The 10,716-nt window shown below is 32.7% G+C and overlaps 2 protein-coding genes across 2 annotated transcripts; one reads left to right on the top strand and one right to left on the bottom strand.

The window, feature by feature from the left end:
* The first annotated feature begins 594 nt into the window (after positions 1 to 594).
* LOC133193673 (uncharacterized) lies at positions 595 to 4,827 on the top strand. Its single transcript, XM_061329625.1, has 2 exons — positions 595 to 831; positions 4,097 to 4,827. The coding sequence occupies exons 1-2, from the start codon at positions 630 to 632 to the stop codon at positions 4,351 to 4,353; spliced, it is 459 nt and encodes a 152-aa protein (XP_061185609.1). The 5' UTR covers positions 595 to 629; the 3' UTR covers positions 4,354 to 4,827.
* Positions 4,828 to 7,755: 2,928 nt separating this feature from the next.
* LOC133193942 (ficolin-1-like) lies at positions 7,756 to 9,991 on the bottom strand. Its single transcript, XM_061329854.1, has 5 exons — positions 9,850 to 9,991; positions 9,465 to 9,583; positions 9,081 to 9,177; positions 8,219 to 8,389; positions 7,756 to 8,024 (listed from the first exon to the last, which is right to left on the bottom strand). Exons 1-5 carry the CDS (start codon positions 9,989 to 9,991, stop codon positions 7,756 to 7,758), a joined length of 798 nt encoding a protein of 265 aa, XP_061185838.1.
* Positions 9,992 to 10,716: the final 725 nt, after the last annotated feature.

Here is a 10,716-nt window from a genome sequence, read left to right on the forward strand (position 1 = left end):
TTTACTCTATACCTTTCATCAAAATTACCCCACAGAACTGAAAGATTCCTTTTACTACATGCTAATATGATGGCAACAAAAAAGTCATATTACTAAACATTTCAATCGATTGCCTTTTTTCTATACCAAATTATATTCAACATTGAAAGGTATTAAATATCTATCATACTTCAAAGATTTTTTTTATAAATACATCTTATTAACAGTGGTAGTTAATCTCATGCAACAATGCCTCAGGATCGTTAATTTTGTTAATTTGCATTTTTCCTCTGCAACGTTCAAAAGAAAAAGTATAATCAATAGAATTGATTTATATCTATTTGTATAACATCATCTCCTCATCAAACGATCATTATATTAAGTAGTATTTTTTCACTGAGATGAAATGTACAACTCTTCTTCAATCTGTTTGAAATTAGTTAATACATACACCAACTTACATGTACGAGAATTTTGCTGAATTACATTCAAACCTTGAAACTGCAAAGATGAATTTATAAAAAAAAAAAGTCAATAATAAATACATGTAAATAAATAAATAAATAAAAACATACGAAAACAACTAAACGAACAAAAAATAAAAATAATTTAAAAAATTATACTCTAAAACGATATGTAGGTAATTTTAAATGGTATATGAACCTGCTATTCTGCTTTATACTAAAGGTCCCTGCAAAACAGGATATCTTTATTCAAGACAATATGGCTACTGCCTCCGATATGTCGGGCAGCTAAGAGGACAAGAGATGATAGAGGTGTGTGAGAAAAACGACGAAGAATTAATTAAAGTTAATTCATTAGAGGAGAATAACTTTGTCAGTGGATTGGCCTGTAAGTACAAATCCATACATTAACATAATAAGTCTTTTTTGTTGTTGCATTGTAAGCAAATGGATAGCATTGTCTGTCTATCTTCTGATATTACAACTCCTTGAATAAATGTGACCTCTTGATTCTGAACTTAAATTTAATTATCATGCATTTTATTAAAATGATGTTTTGGAAGCAAAATGCATGGTTTTTTATTCAGATAAAAGCTCTTTTTTTGAGATGATTTCAAAATTTTTATTAATTTATAGGAATAACTGAAAAAATATCTTCTTCGGCAATAACCAAATTTAAAGGTTGTTAAGCATAGTGATATCATATATTTTTAGGAAATAAAGATCATTGATATGAATTTTGCCAGTAGAATTGATTATAAAGGACAATTTTGTTGTTGGTACAACGCAAGTCCGTAGGAAAGAAGGGAAAAGTGTTGGGGAGGGGGGGGGTAGTGGTGGTGGTGGCTACCCCCATTTTTTCTGAAAATAATCTCTTTTGCTGTTACAGTAGTTTTAATATTAAATTTTGATTTGGATGCTGCGTGCCCCCCCCCCCCCCCCGTTTAGTCAAACAGGGAAATTACAGCATTTGAAAGAAAAATTATACTTAAAAGTCAGACCATCCCCAACACACAAATACACGAAATAAGATTTAAGAGTTTGGTCAGTTTACTTTTTTTGCTTTCAACTTCTTTCGGAGGTTGCCCCCCTCTCCCCTCACACACACACTTCGAAAACTGTTTCTTTGGGACTGCAACAAATTTCGAAGACTCCTTTTCCAATAATTATTTATTGTAAAATCCATGCCAGTTGGCGAAGTACTCCTAGAGAAAAAAAGAGCAAGCAAGCAAGCAAACAAACAAACATGTTCAAGGGTTGGTTGTCAGCCGACAATCAACGGAAATACACCAACAGCATTGGATTGTATCCATAACAGACGGACGAACCAACAGACTAGTATATGGGGTAAATCTTAAACAGCCAAAACTTCGTTTGCTGAGGCTATCAGTACCTAATATTTTCTTTTTTTGCATGAATTTTGATTACTTACAGTGGCGTACATTCCTATCTGCTAATGTGTATACTGTACATGCCTCTCCATTGGGCTAGTGAGAAGTCACAGATTTAACCTGAGGCGCAAAGTATGGGTAGGCAAGGAGAAGGTCGCCCCCTCTCGACAGGGATTGAGAGGGGGAGTGGGGTGTTCGGTGGGGCCATTTTTGCGAACTATAAGACATCTACGATTGTCATTTGTCATCTAAAGTTTGACAAGTGAAAATAATATTGAAAACATTTTTTTCCAGTTTTTATCTTGATATGAAGACTACTTAACAAAATTGAGAACTTTTAACATTTTTTACTCTGCTTACTAGAAAATATGGAAATCTACAATTTGACAAGTGAAAATAATATATAAAAAACATTTTTTTTCCAGTTTTTATCTTGCTATGAAGACTACTTAACAAAATTGAGAACTTTTAATATTTTTTACTCTGCTTAGAAAATATGGAAATTTCCTTACTGAATAATATATATACGATCAATACATTTAATTTCCTACTAACCAAAAATATTAATTTCATTTCCTGCACTAATCATGGCCTCCTGTTCTCCTGCAATCTAATTAAAATCAGATCTTTGTTACGCTCCGAAATTCTAATGTCGCTGTACAAAGAGATCTTTGTACAGCGACATAAGAATTTCGGAGCATAACAAAGATCTGATTTTAATCAAATTGCCTCTTCCTGTTGATGGTTTTGATAATGTCTTGGCCAAACTTAACATAATACTAGAATTTCGGATTTAAAAGAATTCCAGCTATAGGTAGTTTTGTCATTAATATATAGTACATGTAAAACTGTCAACGTTGGATAGGTATAAAAGTACGGATTGCTAAGAATGCTTTTTTTGGCACAAAATAAAATTAATAGATAAGAATTATAATAATCTTTTCTCCTCCCTTTTTTCAACCAATTTTTTTATCCTTGAGAAAATGATGAGTAGGCTACAGCTTTTTTGCCTATATGAAATATATATTTTGAAAAGTCGGATAAATTGATAACCATCTCTTAATATTATAAAATGTGAAGATAACGAACAGTGAACAAACACGAAATCCAATGAAAAAATACAAACTGACAACAGGGCATACACTGACCCCCTAGAAAAACCAGAAATGGGATCATGTTTGTTTGTTTAACGTCCCTCTCGAGAATATTTCACTCATATGGAGACGCCACCACTTACCGGTGAAGAGCTGTAAATTTTGACCTATAATCGCAGACCTGTTTACTCTTACGATTTCGCCGTATTTTGTACGGATTTTGAGTCCTAAATACGTCTCACGTTTTACTTTAATGAAAATACGGAAATCCGAAATCCGTTCGTTTAGATTTTAGCAGATAGTTTTCGTTATGATCTGTCTGAGTTTGACGCTTTTTAATCACTAAAAAAGAAATATTTCAAACAGTTAAGTGATGTCGGGTTGCCAAAACGCGGTGGTTTCTCTAGTAATATATGTAAAATCGATGGAAAGTAAAATCTTACGGGAATATGTCAACTCTCACTGACAAATCTAATAAAAAATATTGAGAGACAACAATATGGGTAAACAGGTCTGTAATCGGCACTCAGGGCCATTGAGCAGTGAGGGATCTTTTTCGTGCCAGCATCTACTGCGACACAGGACCTCGGTTTATACAGTCACATCCGAAGGACCAGTCTCCACGTCCCACAGTAGGATTCGAACCCGCGACGTAAGGATTAACTCCTTACTCCGCGACTCTAGAAGTGGGATCATGTGTCATGGAAAAGTAGAAATCCCCTTTACAACTGTACACAAATAAGTATGAAAACAATGATTTAACAATTTGTATGGACATTTGTATGGTCACCGAGTATTCGACCCAAAGAAAGGTTTTATTTGCAAGTGAAATCATTGTCACGATCATGTTGACTTAAAAAGATTATTTTTACCCTGGGACATCAGCTTATTTATCAAAAGCCCGTCTCGTTTTAGAGGTTGATGGTACATAGGCAATGCTTTCTTGGGAGACATAACGCAATATGCATGTGATCATATTATACAGTAAACCTTTCTTAAACGGAAAATATTTTTATACCAAACCGATTGTATACTATACAGAAGATAAAATTTATTCACTTTCAATATTATTTTAACACTTTTGATATAAGGAGGCTTGGATGTAAGGGATTAACAATTAGGTCTTCAGAGACTTTCTTGTAAACCAGTTTGGTCTTATTTCTTTCAGTTTCTTTGATGCAAGATCCAATAGGAACAAGACGACTTTTAATCGATGGATTATTCTCCAGTGGCAAGTGGATATCTATGTTCGGTAATGGTTCTAGGTTGATCTTCACCAACTTTTATGCCGGCAATGGAATCCCAGAAGAAAATCACATCATCACTATGTTTACCGGAAATCTTACTCACTTTTCTGAGTTTAAATGGAGATCTAAATCAGGAAAATTTTTGAGACGGTCGGTGATTTGTAGATACTATCCCTAACTGACTCTAAGATAAAAATTTAGAAATGAGCAGTTTGTTCATATGTATCTCTAACTGAACTTTAAGTTATATTAAATTGTTTTCAAAGTTATCTGTATATCTACAATTTGTAACTAATTTTTGTGTGTAAAGACATATTCAGAAATCTCAAAACAGTTTGTGAGAAAAACGTGAGTATAGATTGCAGACGTCGATATTGACCTAATACAAAAAAACTACTCAAAAACGTTACTGTACCATTTCTTGAAGTATTCTCTTAAAATTGCTCTTTTTTGTAAAATTATAATACACATTACTATACATTTAATCAATATTATTGGTAAACGTAGATCGTGATTTCAATATTTATTAACAAAACATGTCTCCTGACATTTTAAATTTGAATGAATTCTGTGCTTAAAATATAATTTCAAGATAAAATAATTGTAAATATGTGTACTTTCTTATTACATTTTTATTACAATAAAAGTATTCCACGCTGTGTGACTGTGAATCTTGTGATTTAGCGGAAACCATATCAACGTATCTGTAACATGACTAGCAATGGGCGATGTGAAATGCTTTAAAACAGATGAGCTATTTGCAATTATAGTTCTGTTGTAATTCGAGGTGTTTTTGAATTTCTTATAATTATGGGCAATTGTGCTTGGGGGTCTAAAACCAGAGACCAAAAATATTTTCAGGTATTCTACTTAACTGTCATTCTTTTCATGAAGCCAAGCAGGAAATCCCTATCCAAGGCAGCTTTTTCTATGTCATTTTGGCAAGCAAAGCGTTAAATTCATCACTTTGCCATAAAATTGTATAGAATATGAAAATTTGAAAGTTTTTACTTGAGTGGCGTTTTAGAACCAGTTTACATACTTCACCCTGCATTCTTAGCCAAAACCTCTCTGAAAGTATCACTAAAAATTAAGAATGATTTCTTTATTCAAAATGAAGGGATAGAGCCAATAAAGCAGAATTTTTTGGTTCCAAAATTATTTTTCGATTATGTCTTTGCCTTTCAAAAATACTGAATTTCAAAAGAAAGTTGAACTTTCTGAATTGAATTTTTAAACAGGTTATTTCTGACACTTGGATGATGATGCATGCATGCATATATATATATATATATATATATATATATATATATATATATATATATATATATACACACACACACACACACACACCCTCACACACACACACACACCCTCACACACACACACACACACATATATATATATATATAATGGCATTTGCCTTGGGTACTTGCCTTATGTACTCTAAAGCTTGTAGGCAATGATCTTAATAGTTTACAAGTTATGAAAAATATCTTTTTAAAGAGATGTTGACAAAAATGTGTAACTCTGTCAATAATTGTATTCTGCTGCATTAACATACCTCTCAGTTAACAAAAGTCCATCAGGAAATGACTTAGCATGCTTGTAAACCAAAGGGGTGGGGAACAAAATGGTACTAAACACCGGGAGACATAATAAAGGTCAAAAACCAAACACTCCTCTTTAAATTAATCAATATACGTTTTATTTTACTGTCTTATAGTCCATTATAACACTGAGATTTAAAATTACGTTAAAAGGGTGCATCAATACTTAGTTTTCTAGGCCTGAATGGGAATATAGCTTATTTTTGTTCAAAGTTTATTTACAAGGAGATTTTTAATGCATTTCTTTCATACAATTTTTATTGGCTTTTCACTTCATTTACATTACGAGTATAATTATACGTTATAAATTACTGTATTTTACAATGCATATATTAGAGTAGAGTGCAATGTATGTATGTAGTAAGGATATGATATGTCTCATTTACAATAATATTTTTGGTAACCAATGCACTTTTCAATTATCTTAATCACAGAAAATAACGTATACTGTAGTTCAATATAGTTTGATGGTAATTTGAATGTTTTCTATATCTTAAAGCGTCAATGACCGAGGTCAGGACTGAATATTGGACCCAGGATAATGAAACAGACTTAGACTTAAATCAGTATTTCAATCAACTATAACAAAATGTTTGATACTGTCAAATGAAACTCTTAATTTGTATATAACAGCAGTTTGATGATGTAAAATTGGAATGCATTCTGATTTTGGACTGCTTAATTTCTAAAATATTTCAACACCACAAACAGGTTTGACTTGAATTTAAGATGCTTCATGATCTCGTGGTCTGGTGATTAAATACATACGTATTAATAATCACAAAACGTCTCTAAATTATGCTAACAAACACTTTTTGCATATGGTGATTAGACATTTTTTACCCTTTGTAGTCCGAATTTTAGGTACATTTCGGCATGCAATGAAAAGAAATTAAACCGATTACGGTTGTGTAACCAGCTAATGATAAGACATTCCATTAACTACTTTATTCATAGGAGTAAGTAATAAAAGTGTGTTAAAAACATACTTTTGTACATTGTACTTATTGGTATAATTTCTTCAAGAGGATTTCAGTCGAGTACTGGTACTGAGGATATCAGTTGAGTCCTGCTATAAGTTTAACTTGTGAGGATTTCAAGAAAAACTTCAGAAGGATTTCGATTAAATTTTAGTATTGGTATAGCATCCTCTAGGATTTCACTGGATTGCTGGTATAGGTATAATATCCTAGTATTTATACATGTATCACATCCTCATATAATAATAAAGATGAATTTGAATAGTATCTGACAAATGAAATAAGCTACTTTGAAATAAGATAGTAAAGCTTCTTAAACAAGAGGCCCATGGACCACAATGCTCACCTGAGTTGCTTTGGCCCTGCTGTTCTTCACCGGATTTTTCCCTTGCAATAATACATATAGTTGTCCCGCCATACCCCTGGGGTCATAATTTGAAAAATTTAGAATCTGCATTACCCCAGGATGCTCCCACATACATTTCAGCTATTCTGGTCCGTTGGTTCTTGAGCCGAAGATTTTTAAAGATTTTTTTCTATGTATTTCAATGTAAAAATTGGATTCACTATTGTGTCCCCGAACTACCCCGGGGGTCATGATTTGAACAATTTAGAATCTACACTACCCAAGGATGCTTCCATATAAGTTTCAGCTTTCCTGGCTTAGGGGTTCTTAAGAAGAAGATTTTTTTTAAGGATACCACCCTATTTTTGTCTTTTCTTGATTATCTCCCCTTGTAACGGGGCTTGGCCTTTCAGTTAAAGAATTTAAACTTTCCAACACCAAAGAATGCTTCATATCAAGTTTGGTTAAAAAAGATGCTTTATACCAAGTTTGGTTTAAAAAAGTTGAAAATGTAAAAAGTTTACATACGGACGGACAGTCAAACAGAGGGACGGACGACTGACAAAGGGTGATCAGAAAAGCTCACTTGAGCTTTCAGCTCAGGTGAGCTAAAAAGGGCAATCAAATGTACAAGAAAACTTTTTTCATGGTTTCCGAATTTTCATCGTGACCTCCTTCAGAGATTCTTGAAAACCCCCATAGTCTTTCCAATACACTCTGTCATCAGGTGGGTATCGTTCGTGGCTATACTCCCCATTAAGGTTGCAGTCTCCACAATTCCTGTACCACCACCCACCTTTGAGCTCGATTGCACAGTTACCAATGTTTCCAGATTTGTTGTCGTCGTTGTCCGAGTCATATGTTGTAAAACGCATACCATTATGATCTGCCATACTGTCACCTATGTCCCATTCTGTACATTAAGAAAATGTTACTAAACATTTAAAAATATTTCTTCGTATCATATTCCGGAATACTAGTAGTTAGAACATATCAAAATACCAAAATAAATAAACTTTTTCATTTTCAAACTTCAGATTCGTTTGATAAGTAAAAAAACATGTTCTTTAATCAATAGTCTACAAAACACATTGCTATTATATATACCTGGAGTGGAAGAATAAACTGGATTCCCTACTTCTAATATATATTTAGTTGAAGAATCTCCCACCCTGAACGTTGCATATTCTATAGAAAGGAGTTTTCCGTCAAATGTTAGTAGATCTATCCTCAAGTAGGTATGTCCTAACTTTGTCAGCTCATGAATATATTTGTTACCTATCAAAAAATGAATTTCATGTTCTCATATCAAAGACAAATACAACTATCTTCATTTGCAAGTGTTTATTAATGATAACTCTTGAAACGTTAAGGAATGTATATAACTATACAAAATCAATAAAATACATATATTGACTGGGTTCGAGGGCAACATGCGTTTTGTCGGACCCTAGACCAAACTGTTTGCCTGAGGCCGTTAGGCAAACAGTTTGGTTTGAGGGTCGACAAAACGCATTTTGCCCGAGAATTCGGTCAATAAATGTTTTGTTATACCTTTTTTTTTATTAACATACATGTATCTTGTACTGGTTTCCATAATGTAAATTTCGTTTTCCCGAACTGCGGTTAAACCAACAGTGTGACGTAGCGGTCCAATATCTCATCGACAGGTCCAGTATCTCACTCAGCGGTCAAAAAACGATTTTCAATGGACCGCTCGGTAAAACATTGGAAATTTCAGACTTTTTTTAGCATAGATTTATATAGGATACAATTTTTAAAGGTATTATAACAATTATTATAAATTTCTATATTTTGTTGAATGCGGCATTATTGTTAAAATTGTCATTTTTGTGAACCTTAATACTTGTAAAAATTTTATGTTTATCTGTTTTTATTTAGTTTGCAGAAGCATTTTGAAAAACGTATTTCTCATATTAAGTAAAATGCTTGCTTAACGTAACAATACCTAACCAAAATTCCCCATCAGTTGACCCAAATCCGTTTTCATAGTCTGTCCAATTTCTGTAAAAATCAACACTGCCGTCGATTCTTCTTTGAAAAGTCTACAAGTAATTTGCATAAATAAAAAGAATAATTAGTTTCCAAGATTTTGACTGGCTCAATTTTATTATTATTTTTTTATTATTATATCTACTGCGTATTAAAACTGTCTACACCAATTTTATTTTCCTTTCAGATTATATTTATTGGTAAGCTACTGTTATCTCGTGGTTTTCTTCAGATTGATAATTCCGTGCTCTTAGAGTATTATGAAAATAAGCGCATGTAATTTTAATGGACATGAAGAGGCTTGTATAATTTTGGCATTTTTTTCCTTTTGTGTGGTTACCGTCCAATGGAAAAGAGTTCCATCTTCTGTGCAATTGACTTCAATGAACTGCCCCGCCAAAAGAATCGTAAGTTTTCCAACCATTCCTCTCAAACTCCAACATTCACAATCACCACAATCTATAAAATTTGACTACGAGTATTTATTTTCATTCATCTATCCAAGCCCTTCAATTTCATTTTGTTTTAACAATTGCATTAATTACAAGTGAGTATTTAAGCAAAAATGTAGTGTACTTGCACTACATGTCTCTTAATCTTACTTGATTTAAAATAACTTTTGTATAATGTAAGATGTAAAATAACTATCCGGTTTCAATATTTGTCTTAAAACGGTCAATGTAAATCAGTAATCAAATGTTAAAATATAGTAAATTAAATGTTACCTGATTCTGTCGAGTCCTGCCAGCTTTGGACAGTGGACAAGTGGAGGGGCGTAAGATTTGTAGTTGTGGATTGATGCAGAATTTGTCCTCCAGAAGATGTAGTTGAACTCTGCATGGTAGATGTTGACGCTTCTTCAGACATTGTTGAAATATTGGAGTTTGTAGACAGTGTTTCATAATTAAACAATGTAGAATTTTGTTCAAAGGTTGCCATATCCATAGAAGGAGTAGCGTCAGTAGCGTCAGATAACTGTTCCATGTACTGTTCAGTTATATCAAACGTTACCTAAACGTACATGAAATAAGTACGCCAATAGTTCTATTAAAAAGCTTGATGCTATATAACATACTGATTATGAAAATAGAGAAAATCAGTTTTTAGGTTAAAACCTTCTTTGCTCATGACACTTGCAGCCTTCCTTTCCATGGTAATTTGTTTTATTTGTTTTATCTGATCAAGCTACAAATAAGAAATAACTATGGAATGCAAAAAAAAAAAAAAAAAAAATGCTTAATAAGATAAATGCATATAATAATCTTAAAGTCTATCCATATGTAGGCAATTCTCTTCCGATAAAAATCATTTCAATCAAAAATCAGGTAAATGCAAATGAGATTACTGTATTCTAATTTTCAATTGCTTTCCTATGTTGAATTCAGATAGTTGTGCAAGGACCAAAATGGATTACCAGAAGCAAGTTTTCCTTGTTTTATAGTTTAAAGAATTCAGGATGTTGTCAGACAATAAAGGACCACTATGAAAATAATGAGTACAGATTCTACGAAATCCATTCATGATGTGAAAATCTTCTTCCACAACAGTAATTCAATGTGAAGTACTATAGTACTTCAGTCAAGTACAGTGTA

Source organism: Saccostrea echinata, unplaced genomic scaffold (assembly GCF_033153115.1).
Source record: "Saccostrea echinata isolate AGI-Se365-2 ecotype Australia unplaced genomic scaffold, CSIRO_AGI_Sech_v1 ptg000028l, whole genome shotgun sequence".
Taxonomy (NCBI): Eukaryota; Metazoa; Mollusca; class Bivalvia; order Ostreida; family Ostreidae; genus Saccostrea; species Saccostrea echinata.

Coding starts and splice junctions, on each gene's coding strand:
- LOC133193673 (XM_061329625.1), top strand. CDS start 630: ATGGTATATGAACCTGCTATTCTGCTTTATACTAAAGGTCCCTGCAAA. Junction 832..4,096: donor CTTTGTCAGTGGATTGGCCT/GTAAGTACAAAT, acceptor TATTTCTTTCAG/TTTCTTTGATGCAAGATCCA.
- LOC133193942 (XM_061329854.1), bottom strand. CDS start 9,991: ATGTCTGAAGAAGCGTCAACATCTACCATGCAGAGTTCAACTACATCT. Junction 9,584..9,849: donor GCAGGACTCGACAGAATCAG/GTAACATTTAAT, acceptor CAAATTTTATAG/ATTGTGGTGATTGTGAATGT. Junction 8,390..9,080: donor TGATGGGGAATTTTGGTTAG/GTATTGTTACGT, acceptor ATTTTTTGATAG/GTAACAAATATATTCATGAG.